Source organism: Eptesicus fuscus, chromosome 15 (assembly GCF_027574615.1).
Source record: "Eptesicus fuscus isolate TK198812 chromosome 15, DD_ASM_mEF_20220401, whole genome shotgun sequence".
NCBI lineage: Eukaryota > Metazoa > Chordata > Mammalia > Chiroptera > Vespertilionidae > Eptesicus > Eptesicus fuscus.
The window spans coordinates 73,258,663-73,286,457 of record NC_072487.1 but is presented as its reverse complement, the minus strand read 5'-3'; the positions used below and the strand labels follow the sequence as shown (position 1 = coordinate 73,286,457).

General features: G+C 51.2%; 1 protein-coding gene across 1 annotated transcript in view; it reads right to left on the bottom strand.

Moving 5' to 3' along the window:
- Window positions 1–27,795, bottom strand: part of GARNL3 (GTPase activating Rap/RanGAP domain like 3) — a 100,066-nt gene that overhangs the window by 42,036 nt on the left and 30,235 nt on the right. Inside the window, exons 4-5 of the mRNA XM_054727572.1 lie at window positions 11,434–11,508; window positions 1,285–1,381 (exon numbers count right to left, since the gene is read on the bottom strand). Coding sequence (XP_054583547.1) covers window positions 1,285–1,381; window positions 11,434–11,508 — 172 coding nt within the window. The remainder of the gene's footprint in view (window positions 1–1,284; window positions 1,382–11,433; window positions 11,509–27,795) is intronic.

The following is a 27,795-nucleotide window of genomic DNA, read 5'->3' as shown; positions in this document are numbered from 1 at the left end:
GGGGCAGCCATCCCACACCCAGCTGGAGACGGAACCTGATCACTCTCTAGAATCGCGCACTCCCAGTCCCCCAGCCAGGGGCTGGTTCTGGGATGAGATATGACCCCATTCTGGCCAATGAGACAGGAGGAGAAACGTGTCGAGAGGTTTCTGGAAAGGCGTCCTCACTCCTGAAGATGGCCTTCCGGGTGAACTCTGGATGGTGGTGTCTCGCAGTGATGCCTGGAATCACTGCAACCATCTGTGACCCCGAGGAAGCCCAGCCTTGATGACATCACAGAGCCTGTGGCTCCCCCTCGCCCCTCGAGGCTGGCCTCCCTCTGGGTTTCTCATTAGACCCCTTACTGCTTCAGCCAGCCGAGGGAGCTGAGGCATCCACACCACCTTCCTCCCACCATCACTGCTCCAGGACCGTTTTGCAAGATTTGGGAGGCTGACAGCTTTGCACTGATGTCTTTCTTTATAACAGAGCATGCCTGGCCAAGCAAGTGGGCTTCTTCGCACAGAACAGGACCAGGTGTTTAAAAAGACACCTTTTGGGTCTGGTCTCTCTCATTTTATAGTTCGAGCATCACATCTCCTACAACAAATGTATTAGTCTGATAAGAAATGTGTCTAACTCAGTTCTAATCCCACAGCAGCGACCGTTCTTCCATTTCTTCTGCTGTGAGCACACTCCTGCCTTCCACCTTTCCCCGTATGTTCGCTAGAGCCCTTCACTGTTCCTGTGTGTCACCCTTCATGACGGAGCTCCTGCCACGTGCCAGGCATCAGGCTTAGGGCTTTTCCTGTCTGTCTCATTGCAACGTCTGTCCAGACCTACTAGGTGTGTACTAGTAACACCCCCACTTCACAGATAAGGAAACTAAGTCTCAGAAAAGCAGAGAGTAACAGGTGTAAGGTGAGTAACAGTGGAGCCAGGATTCAAACCCCCAAAGGCAGGGGCTGTGACTGCCTTTACCAGCTCTGCATCGGCCCTGGAGCTCAGGGACCCATTTCTCTCCCTCACTGCCCTGAACTGTGTTCAAAACCCACTACAGACAGGGCACTTGCCTTGTTAAATCTAAAGTTGCTTTCCACCCTGCAAATTCTTCCATGTCTCAATTCACTCATTCAGATGATCTGACCTCCTTTATTGCCCAGGGACAAACCGACTGCCCCCTCAAAGAACGTAGTGCCCTTAAACTGGTCAGTGTCGCACAGATAGGGCACTTGCACATCACACCAACACTGATTTTCATTTTGAATGCCCTTCCCTCCCAGCCACCAGGATGGCATACTTACCTTGTCCTAAAAAATACTTGAAGTACCATCTGGTGTGGTATTCCGGGTTCTCTAAGTGCACGGCTGTTCGCCAAGTCCCTGGCAGAGCAGTGGCATTCTGCAACAGAACAACGTTGTGCCATGAGGAGGCTTATTTAGAAAGTAAACAAGAAGCTGACAATGAACCAGAGGCCAAACAACCAGAAAAGTCATGGTTAAAAGCATATGAACAGCCCTAGCCAGTTTGACTCAGCAGATAGAGCGCCGCCGGACTATGGACTGAAGGGTCCTGGGTTGGATTCCGGTCAAGGGCATGCACCTCATTAGCAGGCTCAATCCCCGGCCCTGGCGGTGGCATGTGCAGCAGGCAACCAATCGATGTGTCTCTCTGTGTCTCTCCCTCCCTTCCACTCGCTCTAGAAATTGATGGGAAAATATCCCCGGGTGAGGATTAACAACAAGAAGCATACAGACTGGGCTGTGCCCACGTTGTCATTAGAAAAGACGCCCAGTCTAAGTGGCATCACAGGAGCATCCGGGGGCGTGGGAAAAGGGACCAAGCGACCCAGTGGGCTCAGCTTCTTCTAACCCGAGTATAACTTGGGCTTAAAGTTTCTCTCCTTTCTGGTCCGAAGCTTCCGCAATCCTTGGGAGCTGGTGCCCCCTAGAGGCACGCCCTTCTGCTTGTCACCCCGGAAGCACATTTCACCTGGAAGGTCTCTCTCCAGCATCTTGAGTTCATCTTCTTTGTAGAATTTTAAGAATTTATCATAAAAATTACTCAATTAATGTGGAAAATACAGACAATCATAGTAAGTAACCGGAACCCTCTGTCCAAAGATAATCGTTATTAATGATTTGGTATGATTTCCTGTAATGTTTTTCCTGCGTGTGCAAACATATGTCATTTTGCCCCAATGGAATCATAATGAATATAGAGTTTAAAACTCCTTTGGTGTCTACACTGTGCCATGTGTATAGACAGACTGCAGGAACATGCTTTTCTTTTTTAAGATTTTAAAATAGATTTTGAGAGAGAGAGAGAGAGAGAGAGAGAGAGAGAGAGAGAGAGACATTAATTGGCTGCCTCCTGCACACCCTCCACTGGGGATTGAGCCTGTAACCCGGGGATGTGCCCTGACTGGGGATTGAACCCACAACCTTTGAGTGCACAGATGACGCCCAGTCAGCTGAGCCACACTGGCCAGGGCTGGCACAGACTTTTCTGGCTCAGACATGTCTTAGTGATTTCCTAGATGTCTGTGGTCAGTTGCTTTATCACGTTGAAGTTTCCTTCAAATCCAAGTTTACAAAGAGGCTCTTCTTAGGAACAACTATTGAATTTTACTGAAAGCCTTTGTGGGTGACTAGTGAGAGAACAGGTTAAATGAGGGAAATCTCAGTGGTGTAATGAATCACACTAGCTCTGCGGTGCCGAGAGGTTCTTAGACTTCTGGAATGCGCCCACTCGGCCCGGGGTGCAGGACTCTCCTGATGCTGCTGGGTTGAAGGCACCCGTCGACGTGTCCTACTTGTTAGGAGCCGGAGTCGCGGGTTCCTCCTCCGCATGCGTTTCTGTGGTGCTGTCAGGCGGGTGTCACTGTATAAAGTGGACGGGATGTCTCTCTCATGGCTCAGGAAATGCGGACACTCAGTGAGCGAGCTCCGCGTCCAGGCACCAGGCCGGGCCCTTCCTAAGAATCGGCCCCACAGCATCTCCACCAGCTTCAGCGGCCGGGAGAGCGGCAGCACGTGGGCTCCGGCGGCAGAGGGTACGCCGTGGGGCGGAAACAGAAGCAAGGCCCCGTTCCCGAGGTGTCTTTCCATTTTAGAAGTCTTAACCTTACGCCATCTTCTGTGTCCTTCTTAATGTTCTGCCTTTTTAATCCATCAGGGAGTGAAAAAGTACGTTAACGTATCTTAGTATTAGTGTGCTTTTTATTGAATTTTCTTGAATTTCAAAAATTCAGCGATTGATGTGGACATATAAAGGCCAGGAGACTAGGAAAAGCGCATGTGTGTGCCCTTTACCAGGCCCACCTGCTGTTAACACTGTATCCACAGATTCATCTGTTCCCCTCTCCTCCCTCTCTCTCTCTCTCCACACACACACACACACACACACACACACACACACACAACACACACACTCCTCAGTCCCTTAAGAATAAGCTGCCTAAAGAACAGCCCTACATTCCGCAGGGCTTCAGGTGTACTCCCCAAGAAGAGGGATGTTTCTCACACCAGCACAGCTTCATCAACCTTGGGGCGCCCAGAAGGTTTGTCCGCGGCACTTCCGGGCCACAGAGGCACGGAAACACGCTCTTTATTTGACACCAACAAGGAGAGCAGGGGAATATTCTGATGAGAATGTTTTCGAGGCAACTGAAGTTTAACACTCCAAACACCCGCATTTGTTTCACGCCCTTTTACTTTATTATATTTTAAAAATATATTTTTCTTGATTTCAGAGAGGAAGGGAGAGGGAGAGAGAGAGAAACATCAATGATGACAGAGAATCATTCATCAGCTGCCTCCTGCCCACCCCACAATGGGGATTGAGCCCACAACCGGGCATGTGCCCTGACTAACGGGAATCGAACCGTTACCTCCTGGTTCAGAGGTCGATGCTCAACCACTGAGTCATGCCGGCCGGGCTCATGCCCTTTTAGATAATCGTTTGCTACGAGGGATTATGAAATCATGACGCTGCAGACAGGCCTGGGCGCGCCCACGTGCCGAGGGAGCCCTGAGACTGAGCACCCGCACACGCGTGCGTCAGGGTCCACAGCCCACAGCGCTCCCGCGGCCTTCATTGCCTCTTTCACCCCACGGGCAGACCCTGGATGAGGAGGAGGAAGACTGCGTCTGGCCAAGACATTCTGAACTCAGTCGAAGTCCATACAGCACACCCTCCTGGAATCTGCTTGCCTTTAAGCAGGGAGTCCGCACGCTCACACCACAAATCCGATCGCGGCTCATCTACCGCCTGTGGGCTTTCAGTCTCCTCTACAGTGAGCTCGATGAATGAGTGCACCATTGAAACTGCCTTTACTTCCGCTTCTAGGTTACATTGCTGAGAGGACACGGGCAGTAAAGAAGATGGCTTTAAAAAATAGACTAAAATTTTCTAAATTGCAAATATAAATATAAGCTACTTAAAAAAAAAGTGAAGTCACACAAAAATTAAAATCCTTTTCTATCCCCCACCCTCCATGCCCAGTCCACTTCCTTCCCCTTTATACCCACGCTACCAGATTGTGCTGATAGTCCCAGATCTCTCTGAGTTTTCAAAGATGTGCTTACTTTATACATAAATACACACATAACATCCACATTCACACACACACCTGTATACATACATGCATACATACATATATACATGTAAATATCTGCACATACCATTTGTTTTCATGAATGAGACGGTATCATAGATATTATACTAAAACATGTGTTTTTTTTCACTAAAGAAAATACCTTAGGAATACTGCCATGTCAGTACATATGGATCTGCCCTGTCCTTTTTAACAACTATACAGATTCTTTTAAGAAATCGAACACTTCAGTTGCGTATCGATGCATACTAGTAAAACATGTAAAGAGCAGAAAAGAGCCTAAAGTGGGAAGTTAAGGCTCCCAACTCCTTCCCGACCTCCCGCTTTCATTCTCTACAGGAAATGGCTATCAAACTCGTAGGTGCCCTTCTGGAACTTTCTTGCATACTGACGAGCATATTTATCTGTTTTTGCTGTTTTGAGGACATGGGGCGGTATCGTACGAATCATTATGGAACTCGCTTTTCTGTCTAACACTGCACGTGAGAGATTTTCTGTGGCATTACCTCTACCTGCACCTCGCCTTCCCAACAGCTGGGAAGCACTGCATTGTTCAAATGGATCTAATTTCCATAATCACTCCTCCACTGATGGAAATGGAGGGAGTTCCCAGGTGTGGGTGTTTTTCTGTTTTAAATAATGCTACCACACACATCCTCACATAGAGCTGTGGCTAAACGCCGTGTGCATCTTTAATGACTGCTAATGGCCCTCCCCAAAGACTGCTCGCGTGCACGTATCCCCCAACAGCCTGTGGAGACTCCTCCCGTGCCGGGAGGACAGGTCTGTAAGGAGCTGGAAGGCCGCCCCTGCCCTGCCAGATCCTAATTGATAGACAAGGAGCTGTCAGGGAGGCCCCCAGGGCGCCACCCAGGGTCACACTCATTTCAATTAATAATCAGAGGAGCTCACAGATGGCAGGGGAAGCACAAGGCAACCAACGCTTGGCGGGGGGGGGGGGGGGGGGGGGGAGCTAACAGGCAGGTGACAGAATCAAGATGTCGGGAAACTCCTGACAAGTAGCAATTACAGACACACTGAGGAGATCCGATTCAGTGGACAAGGCAAAACCCCACACTGAGGTGCAAATACAAACTGCAGGTGCAACATACAGGGCAGGGCGGGGCCGCTGCTAGGGGGCAGGCGCGTGTCCCCACTCCACCCACGAGGAAGAGGAGGCTCACAGGCGTCCTCATAAACTGGTAGGTGATAGAGCTGAGGTCTGAACCCAGGTTCGTTTGACTCCAAAACTGTCCCCGCTACACATGATGTCGCCTCACAGCCATTAACAGCTCGGGTGGGGGAGGGTGCTGTGGTTCCCCATGAGTCATCAGGCTTCATAAAAAGGGGAGAGGACTGGCCTGCTTCACTCGTGCCTGGGGGGCCCTGAGTTCAGAGGTGAGCACTTCAATTTAAAGGGCTCGTTAGGACCTCACACGTGCCCAGGGAGCACAGAGAGGGAGGTGAGGAGGGGAGCGGAGGCCAGGTCTCGGGAGGAGAGGAGCAGGTGTCCTGGAATGCCTGGAGGCAGCAGGGTGACGAGGGCTCAGCCTTATACCACGGCTACAGAGAACGCAAACGGAAACTCGGAATGCAAGACAGACAGATGAATTCTGTTCACTTAAAACAGTGGTTCTCAACCTTTCTGATGCCGCGACCCTTTAATATAGTTCCTCATGTTGTGGTGACCCCCAACCATAAAATCATTTTCGTTGCTACTTCATAACTGTAATTTTGCTACTGTTATGAATCGTAATGTAAATATCTGTGTTTTCCAATGGTCTTAGGCGACCCTGCTAGCGGTTCTCAACCTGTGAGTCGTTCAACCTGTGGGTCACAACCAGGTTGAGAACCGCTGCTGTAGAGCCTAAGACCATCGGAAAACACAGATATTTACATTACGATTCATAACAGTAGCAAAATTACAGTTATGAAGTAGCAACGAAAATGATTTTATGGTTGGGGGTCACCACAACGTGAGGAACTGTATTAAAGGGTCGCGGCATCAGAAAGGTTGAGAACCACTGACTTAAAACAAACTTCCTAGCAGCCAGAGATGCCGAGAAGGGAGATCAGTTGCTTTAGGGGTGCTGTATGAATTGCTTTTGGGGGATTTGTCTCCAGGGCCTGGCACGGAGCTCCTACAACCCTGGGAGCTTCCTGAGTGGTAAGGGTGATAGGAGCGTCTTTGGCTCTGAGGAGGCCGCTCTTGGTGGTCCTGGAGAGCGTCAGGAGGGGGCTGGGCGCTGGGAAGACCAAGCCTTGATTTAGAAGCTTGAAACGTTCAGATCCAGCCCGGCTGGCGTGGCTCAGTGGTTGAGTGTCAACCTATAAACCAGGAGGTCACAGTTCAGTTCCAGGTCAGGGCACATGCCCAGGTTGCAGGCTCGATCCCCAGTGTGGGGAATGTAGGAGGCAGCCAATCAATGAGTCTCTCTCATCATTGATGTTTCTATCTCTCCCTCTCCCTTCCTCTCTGAAATCAATAAAAATCTAAAACAAAACACCCAAAAACCTTTCGGACCCAGCCTGAAATCTCTGGATGAGGGGCTGAACGATCCAATCGCCAATGGCCAGTGGTTTCATCAGAGGTGCTGTGTGACGGAGCCTCCACAGAGCCCTCCGCCCGGGGCTCAGGAGCTCCCGCTGGTGCACACACCAAGGTCCAGGGAAGCTCTGTGCCCCACCCACACGCTGCCTGTGCACCTCTTCATCTTGGCTGTTCCTGAACTGTGTCCTTTACCATCAAAGGATAATAGTACCATGTTTTCCCGAGTTCCAAGTCATTTTAGAAAATGAGTGAGCCCGAGGGGGGTTGTGGGCACCCCTGACTTTGTGACCTGGGACTTGATCCTCACAATTGGCATCTGATGTGAAGGCTGCCCAGTGGGCTGAGCCCTTGAACTGTGGAGTCTGACACGAGCTCTAGTGGTTTGTGTTGGAAGTGAGTTTAATTGCGGGACACTCAGCGGGTATCAGAACTGGCTGGCATCAGGAAGGAAAAAACCTATGAAGGGAGTAGCAAGCTTCTCTTTACTGGAGACCTTCAAGGAGGGCCCGGCAGCGGGCTGCTGGCAGAGTGGCTGCTGGCAGAGCAGCTGCAGGATTCATGCCAGGGGCGGGGGACTGGCCCAGATGAACCCTGAGGAGTAGGTATGGTCCACGGTGCTGCTGCAAACTGCCACCAGTGCACGACCCAGCGTCCAGGAACGGGAAGCAAGCATGCAGGAAACGTGACAGCGATCTGACATTACCGGGACCCCTTAATGGAGTCCAGACCATCTGGGTGTAACTGAACTTGGTGGTAAGTGCATGAGGTGGGCCGGGCATCCTGGTCATGCATAGTAGGACCACAGCAGAAAATAGGTCTGCAACAGACTGGCAATTAAAAAGTGGGTCCTTCACCACAAACAGGGCCACGGCCTCATGTGCTGCCCTGAGGAGGCCTTTCTGACCACCCTAAGCAGGCTCTTCCTCACTCTGTGCCACAGCCCTGCTGTCTTCTCCACAGCTGTCACCAAGAGCTGCAATCAACCTGTACACCTGTGAGCCTGAGGGCAGGGGCCACAGCAGTCTTATCCACCCTGCCCCGCCATCTTATACACCCTCTATCACCATCATATCCACCCTGCACTGCCGTCTTATCCACCCTGCACCACTGCCTGGCACTGAGAACTGACCCTCTGAACGTGGGCTGGATGAATGACTTGACATATTATGTAAAAGACGCTCCTGTTATAACTCAGGTTTGGTACTGGTGGGCCAGGTTATTCAACCAACTCTCCCACTGAAGAAACTAAAAGTACTAGAAAATATTAAAAGCCATCTTAAAAGCACTGGCGAGCTATGATAGTATGAAATGACCAACCCAAACTGAAAGGCAGTGGGAACCCGGAGCGGTAGTGGAGCTCGGAAGCGCTTCTTAGCCTGAGAATAGTCGTCAATCCTGGCAAACGAAATTTGGCTGCTGGTGACTTCCGGGGGCAGGAGGGCAAAGAATCAAATCCCCAGGACCCACAGACGCAGGTCGGGCTGACAGGAGACACCCCACTCCACTTAAGCTGGGACCCGAAGGGCTACACACTGAAGGGGAGGGGGAACCAGAGAGACCACTGCCCCCAAGAACCCAGCTGGGCGGGAGTCCCGGGAAGGGAGACAGGGTTCCCCCTCCACCACGTGGGCGGTTAGAAAAAGTTCCCAGCTGGGAATTTGAAGGTGTCTGGAGAGAGTGAGTGCGAACCCGCCCTCCGATCCTCACACCAATTCTGGTGTGTGCTTCCCCCGCACGACCAGGCAGCTCTCCGAACCCGAACCACGACCGGCACACGAGAAACAGCACCGTGGGCACCAAGTCACACACTGGAGCACCAGCCACGGCGGTGAAGACGTTGTACCCACAATGGTGAAAAATAAAAGGCAAATTTAACATTTTACGGTAATGTCCACAGAAACTATAGAAAGCGACCAACCGACCTTGGGTTAGGCAATGGTTTCTGAGATGTGACATGAAAAACACAGGCAACAACAGGAAAACAGATGGAGGGGACACCATCACATTAAAAACATGTGTGCTTCAAAGACACACTCAAGACAGTGAAGAGACATCCTACAAAACGAGAGACAACGTCTGCAAATCACATATCGGACACAGTATCCACTCTGTAGAGAGCATCCTTAAAATCTATAATAATAAAAGCGTAATATGCTCATTAGACCAGATGGCCTTCCGGACGAAGCCGGGGCTGCGAGGGCTGAGGCAAGCCACCAGGCTGCGAGGGCTGAGCCGCTTGTACGAATTTCGTGCACCGGGCCACTAGTTCGATAATAAAAGGAAAAGCTGCCCCACGCTGCAGTGGTTTTGCCATTGGTTTGTTCGTGGGTTTGGACATTGTTAGGCAGCGACATGGAGCTCCGAGGCCCTGCCTGCTCCTCTGACTCGGCCGCAGCCCTGCCCGTTTTGTTTGTTTTCCCAGAGTCTCGGATCCTCAGGTTACCTGCTAGTCTGGGCGGTAACACCGGCCAGAGCTTTCCCTGAGACCAGCGATACAAACCACAGCAACGAGCTGCAGGAAGCGCTCATGCTCAGTGTCTCTGGTAGAAACAAGATCGGAGACCACATTCGAGCCTGGCTATCGTCTTTCCCAGGAGCAATCGGAGACGGGCCTGTGTTTGGGATACAACAGACCACAGTGATTTGTGAAATCGATCCTTCTAGCAAACGGTTCCAAAGATGTAAGGGAGCTGCCCACGCCATGCCGCTGCTGAGTGTGGAGCCACGAGGGCCCGGGCAGGCTGGCTCGGGGCCACTGCTGCCCAGCACGCTCCACAGGGGATTTCCAACCCCCAGTGGGGTCCCCGGACACGGCCTTCGGCATGTGACAGGACAGGGGACATCCCCGGGCGAGGACTGTGATGATCCAAGCGAGGTGAGCCTAGGCCCACGTGGAGGCTCCGTCTGTCTGTCCTGGGAGGCGTGGTTTTGCTCTGGCGCGGGTGCTGGCGGGGGAAGCCCAGGGCAGTTTGTTCCTTTGGGGCCGGGCTGACGTTTTGCCCAATTCTGGCAGCAGAGGGACTTCTCGAGGTGAGCCACCTCGGCGGTCTCCGGTGCCAGGTTCTCACAGCAGCAGCTCAGCGTGGCGGGTGCTGGCGCCCTGAGCGCTAGAAACGGAGGGTTCGCACTTCTGCTCCTGACCTAGCGGCCGGGGCGCCCCGGGCTGCCTGAGCTGTGGGGACAGGACTGTCGTCTCAGCAGCCAGCCCTTTGGGGAGGGCTGTGCTCAAGCCTCGGGAGCACATTTCCCTGGGAGCCCCCTCTTCCTTGTGGGTCAGTGGGCACCCTCTGGACAAGAAGCATGTGGACACGTATTCAGAGGCCCAGCCCGAGACGGGACAAGGCGAGGGTGGGCGTCCGGGTACGTGGGTGTGCTCCGTGAGGGCAATGGTGAAGTTGGCCTTGAGCAACTCTATAGCCCTTCACCAGGGATTGGCTGCAGGGTGCTCAGCAGGGCGAGGCTGGCTCTCAGGCGCCAGGATCACCGCCGCTGTGACCGTGACAGCCGTCACGTGCTGAGTGCGCACTCTGTGCCAGGCACCATGCTAACAGCTCCCCCAGCTCAGCTCACGGAGTCCTCTCCATTGTCCCAAGACAGTTTCCACTGGAGATGAAGAAGCTGAGGCTCGGAAAGGCCGGGTGACCTGCACCCAGGAGGCGGGGAGCGGGGGCTCAGGCAGGCCAGTTGGCCCTGAAGCTGGGGTCTGCTGAAGCACGGTGATGGCAACCTCTCCAGGAGGCAGCGAAGAAAAAAATGGGGGCACTTACACGGCCTCTGCAGTTCTGGGGGAGGCCCCAAGGGGTAGTGGGTAGTGGAAGTTTGAAAGAAGAAAGAAAAGCAACTGAGAGCCCAGCCTGAGGGCCTGGCCCAGGAGTGGGGGCAGCAATGCCTCCTTTCCCGTGTCCTCGCTGAATAGACAGGGCATTTCGCAACCACAGTGATTTCTGGCATCTCTCTCCAGGACCTTGCTGCTCACAGGCAGTGACCAGGGGCCGGCCTGGGACTGGGGCCGTGCACAAAGGGTGCCGTGGCTGTGAACTGGCCTTTGGTCCCATCTCCTGGCTCCCTGGCTCCCGTGCAGATCGTGAAAGGGTCTGTGTCCCCCATCATAGCACCTTCCACACAAAGCACCGGCCTTTCCCCCTCTGCTTCAGGCCACGCTGAGGAGCTGTGTTCCCTCCTGCTCCCCTCGGGCAAGACTTCAGGGTAGCGAGGACCCCCGCCCGCCCGGTGCGCTCACACAGCCCTGCGCTTGGTGACAGTGCGGGCCCGGAGCTTCCTCACCTCGTCCGAAGAGCCGTTCTCCACTCTGAACCGCCCGGCCCTCTGGATGGCTCCATCGGCATCGCTGGAAATGAGCTGCGACAAGAGAGCGCTCGGTTAGGTAGCTGCTCAGCACGGCAACGTCCCTCTGTCTGTATCTGTCCCTCTGTCTGTATCCGTCCCTCTGTCTGTATCCGTCCCTCTGTCTGTATCCATCCCTCTGTCTGTATCCATCCTATGAGCGAGCCAGATCCCACCCGAGCTGGGCCTGCCTAACAGCTAACGTTCTGTCTGAAGCTCCGTCGGCCCGGTCCCTCAGAGGGCCAGGTCCTCGGGCGGCCAGGCCCTCAGACAGTGGCCCCCAGCCTTCAGGAGCTGAAGTGCGGGAGACACCTAACCCGCAGGAGTGGAGACAACAGCATCGATTCTAAATGTGAACGTATTCCAAGATGGAAAAGCATGAAGGCGATACTCCCTGGAAAGAAATTATTTTTTAAAAAAAGGTATATATATATATATATATATATATATATATATATATATATATATATTGATTTCAGAGAGGAAGGGAGAGGGAAGCGGAAGAGAGAGCTAGAAACATCAATGATGAGAGGTATCATTGATCGGCTGCCTGCTGCATGCCCCCCACAACCAGGGCATGTGCCCTGACCGGGAATCAAACTGTAACCTCCTGGTTCATAGGTTGACACTCAACCACTGGACTGAGCCACGCCGACAGGGCCAAGTCCAGTTTTTATGCCTAATCTTTATCTTGCAGAATATTTTTTAAAATCAAATAAAAAGATTCTTGTGTATGCTTCACTCTCCTGGCTCAGATCATCGCACTGCTGGTGTCTGAAGGCAGGGAAGAGGCCGTGCCGGAGAGAATGTAACTCGCCCAAGGAGGTCGCCTGTGCCCTCAGCTCCTGGGAGGTGACCCCGAAGCCTGGAGATGCCCTGAGCGTCTGTTCACCACTCTGCGTCACATGGACAGTGCCGTCCTCTATAACGGGGGCTTTGGGTCACATGGCATCAGGTCTGCCTCTGGTCACCCAGACTCAGGTGAGCCCCCCTGGTTGGCAACACTCCAGGTGTCGTTACCGGGAGGGTTACCGCTGTCCTCGCCCTCGGGGCAGGCGGGCGGACCCTGCCCTGGACTAGCTCTCCTGCCCTCCGTCCCTGTCAGTCCCTTGGCTGATTCTAATCGGGTCCTTTCACTGTGAACCATAGTGAGCTCACAGCGTTCAGGAAGTGCTGGGCCTCACAGCACATGATGGAACCCGAGAGCGGCTTGGGACCCCGAGTTTCCTGACTTGCAGAGGCCGATTCTAAAGCACCAGAGCCAGACGAGCCGAGGGCTCCTGGGTGACTGCCATTCCCACAGGGGAAGCTGAGAGGCCCAGTGTTAGCTTCTCCTTCGATCGTGAGCGGCCACTCACGGTTCAATGGAGGGACTAGCAAATAGGTTTCCAGTCCAGTGTCATTGGCACAGGCTGCCTCAGGGGCATGGGGGGAGCATTCTGAGGTCACACCTGGAGAAGAGCTGCAATCAATTAGAAATGTCTGACATCGGACTCTGGGGAGACTGGAGGTTGGGATATCTCCTCACCGGCCAGCCCCACCCAGGACTCAAAGGCTTGGAAGAGGAGCTGAGAGCCACGCGGTGATGCGCTCATTCACTCACACGAGACGTAACCTCAGGGTGTGGACACCGCCGGGCACAGCAATAACGCCCTTTCCTTCGTTGAGGTTGGAACGAGAAGCTTATTGCTCATCTTGTTTTAAAGGTTCAAGAAGAAGAAAGGAAGGACTGTTTAACGATGGATGGTTAGAAGGTACTTAGCTCCCTCTGAACTTCTGATCATAAAACCCACAGACACTGAACTCAGACCTCAAGCTGACCTGTTCAACTCTGTCCCCTCTCCCCTCTCCCTCAGCCACCTTCATCCAACACTGTCACCTCTCACCCGATGACGGCAACCGCCTCCTACCAAGGCACACAGCCACCCACCATCGCTTTTCTCCGCCCACTCCTCACACTGCAGCCCGGTGGTTTCAGCAAACTGCAAACCAGATCGCCCCACAATCCTGCCCATCCCAGCACCCCACTCCGTCCACCCGAGGACGGGCACGCATCACTCCCTCGCCTGGGACGCCCCCTCTCGCAGCCTCCCCTCGTGAACGCCTCCTCCTCATTCAATTTCACCGCAGTCCCGCTGCAGGGGATTCCCTGGCCCCGGTGCCCTGTAAGTCCCAACTCAGAACTGTGACCCCATTTCTTTGTGGACGGCTCCCTTCAGGCCTTCTCTCCTCACGACTCCCTCTGCCCCGCTGAGAAGCTCCACAGGGCGGGGACTAGCTTCCTTCTCACCACTGCACCCCCCAAGCTAAGCACATGGTATAGATGGTCACGAAATACTTATCAAACGGGAACTATGGAAACAGAGGAAGGCCAAATTCCTACTGAAATGACCGAAGGAAAGTAAAACTGGGGTGAGATCTATGCCGGCCCTGGAAACAGAGAATTCATGACTCACAAGAAACCAGGGGAAGGCAGGGCCAAGGAATCCGATCAGGGTGCGAGGGGGAGGCAGCCGAGTGGTAACTTAATCAAACCCGCAGCCCTGAGCTCATGCTGGCAGAGCCTGCGGCCGTGGGGGGTGTGTGTGTGGGGGGGGACGGCGGAGGGGGGGGCGGTGTCAGGGCAGCAGTGGGAAGGCCCCTCCGGTCGCCCTGGGAGAGTGACCCAGGCTGGCGTGCAGAATGGCAGCCCCCAGCTCTGCAGCCGGCTCGGGCCGCTGGCTTCATAGAGGGGAGGGTGCCATGCTGGTGCCTGGTGAGGGCTGGTACACCCGCTGACATGAGAGGAGACGGCGCTCCAGTGAGCGAGGAGATGAACAACAACAACAGGGAAAATCCTTTCACCACAGCAGACGCTGCTTCTGTCAGCAGTTTCCTCCTGATTCCCAGAACCCTCTGACCCGACCACTTAAACCTACACACACCTGTGAGCGCTTCCCTCGCTGGAAGGAGACCTGGCGAGGAAGGAGCAGTGCCTCCTGGAGCCCAGCTCAGCGCCCAGTGCCTCGAACCTTCTCCCCCTACTCCTTCCACGTGGTATAGAGTTCTGACTGCCACCAAAATCCACGCCCGCCACATCCCACAGAAACGGAACTGCAGCCAGACACGTGGCTGGACCGCGTTTCCCTCCAGGTGGCCTTGGGCTCCATCCTCCACCTGCAGGTGGGTCAGAGGTCCAGTGGCACGAGGGGCCCAGGCCCCGAGAGAGGGCTGCCTCTCCCACACCCTCCCTCCCCTCCACTGGCCAGGGCCTCGATGACCGAGCGGCCTTGCTGTCCACAGTGAGGACAGCGGGTTGGCCGTGAGCCCGCACGTGTGGGGCAGAGCCAGCCCCTGACTTAGAATGTGGGGCTGGATGTGACCGTGAGTAAACTTGCTCTTAACCGCAATCTGCTGTTCTAAGGCAACTAATCCACCCTACAAGGAAGAACAAAGAAACAAAAATCCCTGAACCTATGACAAGCCCATAATTTAAAATGTGGAAACAGCTGAGGTATCGGGGCAGATGTTCCTTGAAACAAATTTACTGCAAAAGCACGAGGAAGTTTCAGGCGGTGGCTAATCACTAACAATTTGGGAGGCCAGTGGATCTATGATATGCAACAATCTGTGATCAGCTTTCAAGATGCAAAGCACAGTTTCTGAATTTTGAAATGCAGAGCACATATCACAGTGAACAAAAAGTAGATGCTCAGAGAAAATGCCCCAAAGAGTCAATGAGAATATCAGCTTGGCCCGACCGGTGTGGCTCAGTGGCTGAGAGTCCGCCTGTGAGCCGGGAGGTCACAGTTGGATTCGCAGTCAGGGCACACGCCTGGGTTGCGGGCTCGATCCAATCACTGATTCTCTCTCATCATTGGTGTTTCTATCTCTCTCTCCCGCTCCCTAAAATCAATAAAACAAATATTTTTAAAAAAGAAAAAGAACATCAGTTTGCCGGCTGGCCCAAAAGGGTTAGAAACAAACTGGAGAGCAAGGCAGTCTGAGACCCTCCCGGTCCGAAGCCAGCAGAGCCGGCCGCTGTCGCTTCCGAGCACAGCGCACCTGCGGCCCATTGCTCTTCTGGGAGAAGAGTCCAGAAAGGACATTCCCGCGTGTGCTCTGCCCTTCGAGAATGCAGCGCCGCCCACCCAGGAGTTCAGGAGGATGCGCTCTAACCCGCTCAATCGGATCTGCACTCTGAGGGGTGGAGGGAGGGAGAGGGGCAAAGAAGGGGAACCTGGCACCGCCCTTCCTGGAGGTCACCAGGGAGAGCAGCACAGACATGTCAATAAACATGAATGGCTACACCCCTGTTAGAGGGAAAACAAGACTCAAAGATTAGGAGCATAACTGAAATCCAACTACCAGCAAGAGACAGATTAAAATCAATAAAACAATTGTGAAAGAGGAAGGAAAGGAAAAAATATTCATGGTGGGGTGGAAAAAAGAAAAGAAAATGATGAGGGAATAATAAAGTCAGATGGTAGAACTTAAAAAATACCAAATTTTAAAAAGTTATAGTACATGGACAAGTAAATCCATCTACTCTCAAAGCATAGTAATTACAGACTTACTATGAAACAACAACTATTATAAATAGAGTGTATAAAACGATAATGGGAAATTTCAGTATGTTTACTGATGGGTCAAGGCAAACACTAGTAAGAATTTATAGAGGAATAAAATTAACAAGCATAATTAATAGAAAAAAACTTAATTTATCAAGGTAAAACAGAGGATACATACCTTTTAAGAACATTGACTAAACTCTTAAAAACCATCGAGTATTGGATAGAAAGCAAACATGAATAAATTCTATAAAACAGAAATGGTACTAATCATTTTTTAGCATACTGCCACTGAATGAGAAATTCATATCAAAGGAAGAAAAAATTGAGAATTAAAAAATATACATCTGAAAAAACTCTTGGGTCAAATAGGAAAACTAAAATTGGACACTATTCAGAAACCAACAATGAGAATAGTACATATTAAAACAGATATACAACGAATGCTACATTTATAGGAAAATTCATAATCTAAAATGCTTTCATTATTAAACCAGAAAGAATAAACACAATGAACTACTCATTAAGCTCTAGAAGATACAAAAGAGAACAATGGAATAAACGCAGGAGAGCAGGGGGAGGGATCAAGAAATGGCAGATTTAGAAAGAGAGCGGGATTGATAAACACATGCGAGAGATCATCGGCAAGTCTGAGTTTAAAAACAAAGAACAAACTCACACACAGAGAATGATAATAAGAAAACACAACCACTAAGAAGAGAGAGATTTTTAAATGATGAGAGAAAGTTACACGAAACTCTGCAAATATTACCCAAAACTGCAATGAAATTTTCTAGAGAAACAAACACACTGAAAATGATTTTAAGATGAGAAAGGAACCGGAATATGCCAACACTGTTTGCAGAACGGATCAAGGTGTCAGGGCACTACCCACAGAGCCGCCCTAGCCCGGAGGTTTCCTGAGGAGGCCAGGCCGTCCCCGACAGCCATGCTCACTCACAAGCAAACCGAGAGAGAAGGAAGGACAATTCTTTTTTTAAAAATATATATTTTTATTGATTTCAGAGAGGAAGGGAGAGGGAGAGAGAGAGAGAAACATGGATGATGAGAAAGACTCCTTGATCGGCTGCCTCACGCACGCCTCACACTGGGGATGGAGCCCGCAGCCCGGGCATGTGCCCTGCCCGGGAATCGAACTGTGACCTCCTGGTCGACGCTCAACCGCTGAGCCACGCCGGGCTGGCAGGAGCAGAATGCTCTTGTGTTCGTTTTGGTGCAGAAGTTCAGGGGTATTAGCGTGTATTTAAGGTCGGCAATGCTAAGAAAGGAAGACACGATGTCCATTTTATTTTACTTAGTTTTGTCTTACATCGGATTTGGTCACGCACCAAGAGAAAAAGGAGAAGGCAAATCAAATGATGTGGCTGATCTGCCAGGCCCTGGGAGGGGTCCCGTCAGCGTGCTCGCACCATCCAGCACGAGAGCCACGGGCACCATTTACACGTGCTTTTAAATTAATTAAAATAAAATGAAAACATCCAGTTCCTCACTGGCACTAGTCACATTTCAAGTGACTCCGTGAGGCGACCACACGGAACAGATGACACGGTTCCACAGGGAAGTTGTACTGGGCAGGACGGTGACATGCTGAACACGCCGCAGCTCCGGGTGACCAGGGCGCGCCAGTTCTCGGGCTGACACTCCTGCGGGGACTTAAACCCACAAACCCAGGGGGAGCGCGTGAACCTCCACATACCAGCCAAAACGGTAACAGTGCTCATTAGACGGTTTGTTTCTGGGAGAAAGTAACATCCAAGCAGTAATGCCTATTTGTATGATTTAACTAATTAATTTAAAAGAAAACATAAGAAACAGGAAGCACAAAATGTTATTCATTAACCAATATAAATGAAAGTATTACTAGTTTAATATTATAGGCAATTAGATGAGACTATTTCCTAAACCAATACAAATGCATGCTTTTTCAAAAACAAAGGCTCTTTCCTCCCTGCGCAATGGCCCTGCAGCCCTGGGCTGCTGTCGGTTTCCATTCCAAAGCGGGGCTGGGCCTCCCCGTAGTCTCGGTTCATCATGCCCTGTGCACGTGACAGCAGGTGCAGAAATCACAGAAACGGTACTTTAACCCAGAATAAAGTCTCCAAAAGTGTATGTAACGGATGTCTTTAAAATAATATTTCAGATCCACCCCCACCGCCCATCTCCTTCCTTTGAAATGCGTGGTTACGACTATGGGCTTGGTATTCAACCGATCAGGTTCAAACGTCAGTTCCACACTTATTAGCTGCGTAATCTCGGGCAAACCCCTTCCTTTGTCCTTTCTAAAGGTGAGTTCCCTTATCTTTACAATGGGGACAGTGAGTGCAGCCACTTCTAGGCTTGTGGAGAGGATGCGACCAAAGAAAGCATGTGATGAGCCTTAGAACAGTGCCGGGGCTTAGGAAGCGCTCAATAAATGCTAAACAACATGTGTAACAATATCATTAACAGAAAACGCTCTGCTTGTTTGTAGTTATATAGTTAAGCCATTGTAATGCTGCCTTTACACACTCAGAAGCTCTGTTTAAACACTTGTCTGTCCTGCAAACCTGATCAAGAACCTCTTTTTCGGGGCCTGTGCTAACTGCTGGGCTTATAAAGACAAACGCAACACGATCCCTGGCCTGGAGCAGCACGCAGACCAGTGGGAGCGAGAGACATAAACAGATCAATCACCGCACAACCTGGTTAGATGCCACAACAGAAGCACGGATGGGGTGCTGGGGGAGGTCAGGGGCCGGACAGCCAACGCTGCCTCAGGGAACTGGAGAAGGTTTCATTGCTGTAATGCAATTTATTCTGGAAGATATATGGGACCTTTGAGAGATGATTTCCAACATAAGCAGATTAAAAAAATACGCATACTGGTCAAGAAGACCCATTTGACCCGGTATATGCAGAACACACACACACACACACACACACACACACACCCCACCCCTGAATTAGAAAGTACTGTTCAGAGGGATGCAAGAAAGTTTAAATATTTCCATTTAAAAAAGTGTGTGTGGGGGTGTGTGGGGGGGGGTCCTGGTCTAAAAGTGGGTGTAATGAGCATCCCATGAACCATCCCCGACGGTGAGTGCTGCTCCCAGGTCCTGGCTCCTGGTCACCCTCCCGGCACATCCAGCGCCTTCCTTCAGGGAGAGGCCAGGGTGCAGAGTGCAGGGACCAGAGGAGACATTCTCATCTCGACCCTATTCTGCTTGGGCCACGGGACAGGGGAAATATTTGGGGGGTCAGGCTGCTGAGGTGCTGAGCACCCGGCGCCTGTGAGGCACCCGGGAGGGATAAGACTCCCCAGCGGGGGAACGACTGCTGGCTGAAGGAGGACCACCCAGGCCTCGATCTGGGTGCAGATTTTTTTTCTCATCATCGGTCCTTGGCCACCGTCCGCAGCAAACTCCGCGTCCGTCACAATGATTGATCTGGCGTTCGGAGCGCAGGGCCTTCTGCTTGGTCAGATCTGATCACTTCACTTGGCTTCTCGGCTCTGGCGTCCACTACGAACACCCCAATCACGCGTCCGCTCACCGGCACGGCCTCGTCCGGACAGCACCGGGCTGTCTGGCTCTCTTGGTGCAGGTTCTAGCGGGGCATCTGTGGCTAATCCCCCAACGCTGCCCTGACCGACACGGATCTTGGGCTCTGCGGACTTCTCCTGCCCACCGAGCCCAGCACCGGCTCCCAATCTCCCTCCCAGGAAGCTCTCCCTCTCTGTGCTCGGAGACACAAAAGCTCCCGTGGCACCAGGCCCACAACCAGCTCGCGCTCTGGACCAGGGCCGTCGTCACTTCCTTCATCCATCCCTTCCTCACTTCGCACGGCATCTCCCTCCTTGTCCTCGACTTGTCAGTCAGCACCCGGAAACACCCTTTCTTTAACAGATGACCTTCCCACTGTTTTACCGAGAAATGTGAGGCCACCTACCCCTCCATTTCAAAATCTATCTGCCTTGGAGTTCTCATTAAGAGAACGCCTGACGGGCAGTTCCTGGGATTCAACTTTGCAGTAAAATACCTGTGAAGATGCAGCAAAAAGATGACAATTCATGGCCACATACTGGGGCATTTCTACTTCCTCTCGGGCCAGTGAAGAAGAACTGAAAAACATCGGGGGTCACCGACTTTACTGCCAGCACAGGAGGCTGGAGGGCAGTTTATCCTTCCCTCTGCTTCCTCATTTTGGCTAGGAGGCATTGGGGCTGTATAAAGAGTCACAGTAGCCTGGCCAGTGTGGTTCAGTGGTTGAGCATCGACCCATGAATCAGGAGTTCAGGTTTGATTCCTGGTCAGGGCACATGACTGGGTTGTGGGCTCCATCCCCAGTAGGGGGTGTGCAGGAGGCAGCCGATCCATGATTCTCTCTCATCATTGATGTTTCTCTCTCCTCTCTCTCTCTCTTTCTCTCTCTCTCTCTCCCTCTCCCTTCCTCTCTCTGAAACAAATATATACATATACATATACATATACATATACATATACATATACATATACATATACATATCCAGTAAAGCACTGGGAGTCATCCTTCTACTGCATGGGCATTGCCTTTTAAGGTAGCCGCAGTCTCACTAGCACCTCTCCAAGGAAACACGGGGCAGGAAGTAGGAGGGAGGAAGAGAAAGCCCATTTTAGAAAGCGCAGTCTTCCTGAGCCGAGTGCACAGGCGGGAGGAAGGCAGGGGCGCCCTGCATCGGAGCAGTCGGCCACCAGAGGGTGGTTGGGGTGGGGAGAGACTTCCCCTCTTCATAATCTCCATCGAGTTCCTTAACCCACACCGACACCATTTTCTCAAGCGCATGTGAAGAACTGAGCAAACACTGCTTCAACACTCCTCTTCCAACCGGGTACCGGGAGCCCCCAGGGCCCTGCCGTGCGTGCAAGTCCCGGAGCCCCTGGTTCCGAGCAGCCACAGGCCGAGGAGTGGCGCCCCATCTCGCCCCGGCAGCGCCTTACAAGATGAGCGCCAGCCAGATCCGGGAAGTGGATCAGGCAGCTCCGCACCATCAGCGGCCACCCAGCTGCTCCGCTCCACGCGGCAGCCCCTCAAAGGACAACGAGAGCCGAGGGCCCGTTACAAGGACTGTCCACAGTCCACAGGTCTCAATAGCTCTCTTTGTTTGAAGGTTTTGTAAAAAGAAAAAGAAAAACCCAACATGTAGCTATGGAAGAAACGCTACATATGATCCAGAAAACTAAAGGATGTATATCATTTTTTATTATGAAACCAATATAAAATTTTAGAAAATTTAAAAAAGACACAAGACGTGCACTTCGCAACAAGTGTATAAAGCCTGTGGACGTGGGGATGAGAAAGAAAAAAAAGGGAGGGGGGACCAAAGCATGCAGATGTCAGTGCAGCACAATCACGACTACCTACCGCCGGCTGTTTGTGAGGGTTAAACTGGTAAACGCGTCAAAAGCACTTATCTCACTGACCGCGCACAGTGAGCGTTTCATAAATGTGGAAACTACTAATAGCAATAACACAATAATAATAGTAATGAAAGATTTCTGGTCCATTCTAATGCATACGTAATTACATGGTTAAGGTCTCCAACTTCTATCTCACCAAAAATGGTTGCAATAATTTTAGCCTTGGAAAAGGTTCAAAATGAGCATCCCCATCACCCACAAAGGCATCAGAAATGTCCCCCAGAGTCCCCACAGCTTTAAACCAGGTTAACTCACTCGTGAATGCTCTAAGACGAATGCTGTGGTACCCACGTGAGTCAACCTGCTCTGAAAGACAGATCCAAGCCAGTTAAATACTAAGAACAGCTGTCAACATTGCGATCGTAGCTGTGGACTACAGAAGCTTTGATGTTCCCAAGGGAAATATACTGGTACTTTCACTAATCTCTCAATTTGGCAAACCACATGGAATATAATTTCTCCCATCAAATACCCATGAAAACAAAAAAAAGCCTACTCAGCCCCACGTGGAGAGAACAAAACTGCGCTGAGTTAGGGCTGCTGGACAGGCAGCTCAATCCCCATTGGCCGAGTCGTCCTGCTGCGCCACCGTCCCCAGGCGCGATTCAGCTTTGCGCCTGAGCAAAAACACAGGCCACCACGTGCCAGGCTTCAGGAGGCTCCACACAGTCGACACCTCAAATGTGAAAATCTGCAGATGCTGAGCGAGTCCACCATAAGCCCTTCTTCTGATAATTAAATAGCACAGACCAATACCCTTGAGGGCCCCCGACCCCCACCCCCCACACACACACCCCGGCCCCAGTCCGGAACAACAAAACCACGCCCTCCTGGGGAGAAGCCTGACAGGTTTCCTTCCCACACGGCAGGGGCAGGCAGCGTCCAGTGCAGGCCTCAGTCCTTAGGTTCAGGATGGAAAGGGAAGGCACCATACAGGACCCTGCTCTATCCTGGCCTGAAGTCACCTGCAGACTGACTTCCCAGAAACATCAGGTGCCGGCGGGGAGAGGTCTATGTTGTGCCCATGACGTGTTTCATTCCTAACGCATCCGTGTCTTACTAGTATCTACTGAGCCAAAGAAGAGATCAATAACAGCTTCAAACAATCTTATGCTTTTCCTGACAGATTTCAATATACGATGATGAAGAATGGTCGATGGTGTAACAGCTGTCCTGGCGTAGAATGCTGCCACAAGAGACGAGACGTTCAATTCATCGACAAGAAGACTGGCATCCGTTTGAGACGGAATGCACCCAGGCCAATGAGTGTAGCTGTATCTTGGGGTGGGAGGGATCAAAGAGGCTCGTTTTCCTTTCCTTCATATATTTTCTGATGGGTTAGGCCCATGGTTGGCAAACTGCGGCTTGCGAGCCACATGCGGCTCTTTGGCCCCTTGAGTGTGGCTCTTCCACAAAATACCACGGCCTGGGCGAGTCTATTTTGAAGAAGTGGCGTTAGAAGTTTAAGTTTAAAAAATGTGGCTCTCAAAAGAAATTTCGATTGTTGTACTGTTGATATTTGGCTCTGTTGACTAATGAGTTTGCCGACCACTGGGTTAGGCTACTCTCTAATTTCAATCAAACTGAACCATTCACTCATTCAACCAGTATTTACTAAGTAACCAAGGCTGAGCCTTGTGCTTGGTGCCAGGAATACCGCGTTAACTAAAGAGCCATAGTTCCTATTTTAGGGAGTTTATAATCTATATCCTTGTTTATGGCCACTAGCGGAGGAAGACATTTTCACCAGGTGCTTTTAGTTTGCGCTTATTTATTTATTTATTTTTGTTAATCCTCGTCGGAGGAAATTTTCCCCATTGATTTTTAGGGAGAGTGGAAGGGAGGGGGAGACACTGAGAAAGAGAAACATTGATGTGAGAGAACACATCGATTGGTTGCCTTCCACACACGCCCTGGCCAGGGCCAGGGATCAAGTCTGCAACTGAGGCACGTGCCCTTGACCGGAATCAAACCTGAGACCCTCAGTCCACTGGCCAACGCTCTAACCACTGAGCAAAACTGGCCAGGGCTAGTTTGCGCTTTTAAATCATCTACTATATGAGGGGACGTAAGAGACACATTTAGGAGAGTTCCTGCCCAGCTCATGCTCTTTGAAACTGACTTTGGCCTATACCCCCTTCAGAGAGAATCTGTCCCATCCACTAACTTCGCTGAGGAGATGGGGGCCCTGTTAATATCACATGACCCCACTGCCCTGAACCCAACTGTTTGAATCAGGGATAGGTACCTAAGCCAGAGCGGCCAATCCATAATGTGCTACTTGGATTTTGAAATGAGGACCCAAGAATGAATAACGGGCAATAGAGCTGCAAGACCAGGGAGACTGGGGGACTGAAAATCAACGTAGTCATAAAGAACACTGAATGAGGACTTAGTGTGTGACAGGGCCCACAGACACAACAATGAGCAAGACAGACACGGCCCCACCCTCACCTCTAGTGGGTGAGAGAGCAGTTACCTACCAAACAAATGAAACAAACACAGACTGTGACAAACACTCTAAAGAAAGTGAACAGGATGCTGAGTTAGAGAACGAGTAACGCACAGAGGGAGACCACGTTGGTTGGACAGGTGGTCGGGGAGGCCTCTCTGAGGAGGTGGCGTTTACACTGAGACCAACCAGGAGACGTGCTGGGGAGAAGAAAGAGTAAGTGCAAAGGCCCTGGGGCGGAGAAGCCTGTGTTCTGGGCACCAAAAGAAGGCCAGGTGTCTGAAGCACGGTGCGGGAGTGCAAGGGAGACAGTGAGAGAGGAGGCGGGACAGGGGTCACGCAGGCTCTCGCAGGAGTTTGTAAAGGGCCTGGATGTGAAGTGCAATGGGCACCAACGAAGGCTTTTTAGGAAGAAAAGACACTGCATTATCCACATTTTAATCGTCACTCTGGCACAAGGACAGACGTACAGCGCCATGAGATGGAAGAGGAAGCCCAGAAATCGCCCCTTGCGTACATGGTCAACTGACATTCAATAAGGGAGCCAAGATCATCCAATGGGAAAAGGACAGTCTTTTCAACAAATGGTGCTGGGAACCCTGGATATTCACAGGCAAAGAATGTAGTTGGACCCTTACCTAATACCATTTACAAAAATTAATTCAAAATGGGCATTAACGTTCAAGTTGTAACTATAAAACTCCTAAAAGAAAACGTTGGGTGAAATCTTCCTGACCCTGGATTTGGTCATTATTTCTTAGATATATAACACTAAAAGTACAGGCAACAACAACAAAATAGATAAATTAAACTTCATGAAAATTAAAAACTGTTGTGCATCAAAGGACACTGTTAGCAGAGTAAAAAAAGACAACCCACCTATTTGCAGATCATGTCTGGTAAGGGAGTCATACCCAGAACAAGTGAAGAGCTACAACTAAACAATAAAACAAACAACCCATTAAAACATTGTCTAAGGACTTGAATACCATTTCGCCAGAGAAGACACACAAATGGCCACTCAGCACAGGGAACGGTGCTCAGCGTCATCACTCGTTAGTGAAACAACGATGAGATGCCACGTCACACCCATCGGTGTGGCTGGGGACGAAGAGAAAATAACGAGTGCTGGTGAGAAGGTGGAGGAGCTGGAATCCTCGTATTGCTGGTGGAAATGTGAAATGGGTATCCCACTCCGTGCCAATATACCCAAAAGAACTGAGTGCAGGGACTTGAGCACATACTTGCACACCCATGTTCACAGCACTATTATTCACACTAGCTAAAAAGTGTAAAAATCCAAGCATCCATCGATACATAAACAAACTGTGGTATATGCACTCAGTGAAATATTATTCAGCCATAAAAAGCAATGAAACACGGATACCCGCTCTGATGTGGATGAACCTTGAAAATACTATGCTAAGCGAAATAAACCAGACACAGGACAGATATGATATAATTCCACTTACATGTGGTTCCTAGAATAGACAAGTAATTCACAGAGACAGAAAATAAAGTAGAGGTTACTGGGGGCGGGGGAGGGGGAAATATGGGGTTACTGTGTAATGGGGACGGTGTCTGCCTGGGATGATGAAAACATGCTCTGAACGTGGACGGTGCGATGGTTGCAAAACATTGTGGATGTACTCACTGCACCCTTAAAATGGTCAATTCTATGTCGTGCATGTTTTCCCAGGATAAAAAAGAGCAGTGGGAAAGCTGTGCTGCTGGGAGAGACGGCGGCCGTCAGGGGACGCTGGGCTGCAGAGAGGCGCAGGGGGAAGAGGCCGAGAAACCACCGGGGCCAGAGGGAAGGGGGGGGGGGTGCCTCTGGTGGCTTCGCAGTCACACGCGTGGCCCAGCCGCTCCCTGCACTCCTGTCGGCATTACGTTCTCCTGCAGGCGGAGCGGGCGGATGGCTCTCTGTTCCTTGCAGTGAACGGTCCCTGGGGAAGGCAGGCAGCAGCCTGGGGCTGGAAGTTTGAGGGGTTGGTTTCCAAAGCCAGACTTCCGCTCCACGAGAGCAGAACCCCTTTTCTCCTGCCCCGGTGCCTGGCGCAGTGCCCGGCACACGGTGCAGGCCGTCAATAGTTACTGAGCGAGGCTGGGGCTCCCGTGAGTGTGCAGAGAGCTGAGCGCCCCTGTTCTCACCACACTGACACCAGGTTAAACCCAGGCCCCTCAGTCGGCCCTCAAGCACTGATGAACGGACAAGCGTGGTTCCTCACAAGGACTTCCTCCTGATTTGTTCAAGGTCAGAAGTAGATGCTAAAATTTCAATTGTACAGGATCCTGGGTACCACCCCCGCCCCCCACAACGTTTGAATTCCAAGAAGCCCAGGATTTATTGGGTTCCCCCAAATATCCATCAAACCAGGTATAAGAAAAGTTGACTTCATCTTCTCATAAACACAGAACACACACACCGGGGGTCAAGTTAATAATCCTCCGTGGTCCACAGGTGAAAAGGCTGCAGTCAGGGTTTCAAGAGATCCTTAGGCAGCAAACATGGGACTTTACTATGTCCTTTCCCCACCATCCCAGCTCCACTGCCCGTCATCTCTAACCCGGGAAACTAGAAACAACCCAATTGCACACGAGGAGGGAAGCTGGTACAGAACTGTTCATCACCGTGCTGGCCTCTCCTGTGCCAATCAGAACGCTGACACTGAAGACCACACGGCGAGAAGCTATTTACAGAGGCAGTAGATGAAGAAAGAGGAATGCAAAATGAAATCATAATTTGAAGAAATGACATTTGCAACCACAAAGATTGGAAGGAACCAAAAGGGGATGAAAACATTTGCTGCAAGGTGGTGGCGTCATACATGGAATTGAAAGATGTATTTAATATTTACTTTATAATATTTTATAAAAGATTGATTATACACACACACACACACACACACACACACACACTCACACACACACTCATGGCTCCAGAATGAAAACCTGGACAAATGGATGGAGACCTTTCGGGATAACGGATGCCTAGCCCAGGATTCTGCGAAGGCAGAGTTTCTCAGTGTGGGCCTGGGAACTTGTTAGAAATGCAAGTGCTGGGGGAACCCCAGACCTCCTGAAGCGGAAACGCCAGGTCATTCTGATGCCTGTTCCAGTTTGAAACACTGCTCTCCAGAACCTCCCCACGAGTTTATAAGGGCCCATCTTTCATCCTGTACGGTCTCTCCCCAACACGCCTCTCACTGCTTACAGGAGTCCATGCTACTCATTAGATCAGGTTCAAAGTCTTCACCTGAGGTCAGGGTTCTACTTTTGCTACCACATTTCATCTTTACTACGACAGCTGGTTAACATGGGCTGTGCTTCTGTGCATTAATCATCTAACAACTCTATAAGGTAGATAATTTCATATCCCCATTTCACAGATGACAACACTGAGGCCAAAAGAAGTCCAAGATCATACACTAGTAAATGACGAAACCAGGATGATTTCAGAGCACAAGGCCCTCCGCACCACTGAGGTTCAGAGGCGTCCGGAGAGAGAACAAGTGCTGGAGTTGGTATTCGAACCCGGGCCTTCCTGATTCCCAGGCCGACTTGCCTTCTGCTGCCTTACACTCTGCTGGGCAGAACAAATTGCTCACTGCCCTTCAAATACACCACTGCCCCAAATCATGACGCTGGCAAATATCTACCGCCTTATCTTCTTTGCCACCAAACCACATCCTTCAGCCTCCTTGAGGCCTTCCAGGCCACTTCTCCTAGATCCCTGGCTAGAATGGGCTGCTCCCTCCCTTCTCTCAACCCCCGCCATGATCTACTGTATACCTCTCACAACGTTTACCAATTTGCAGCCGGAATTACAGTTACCCTCACG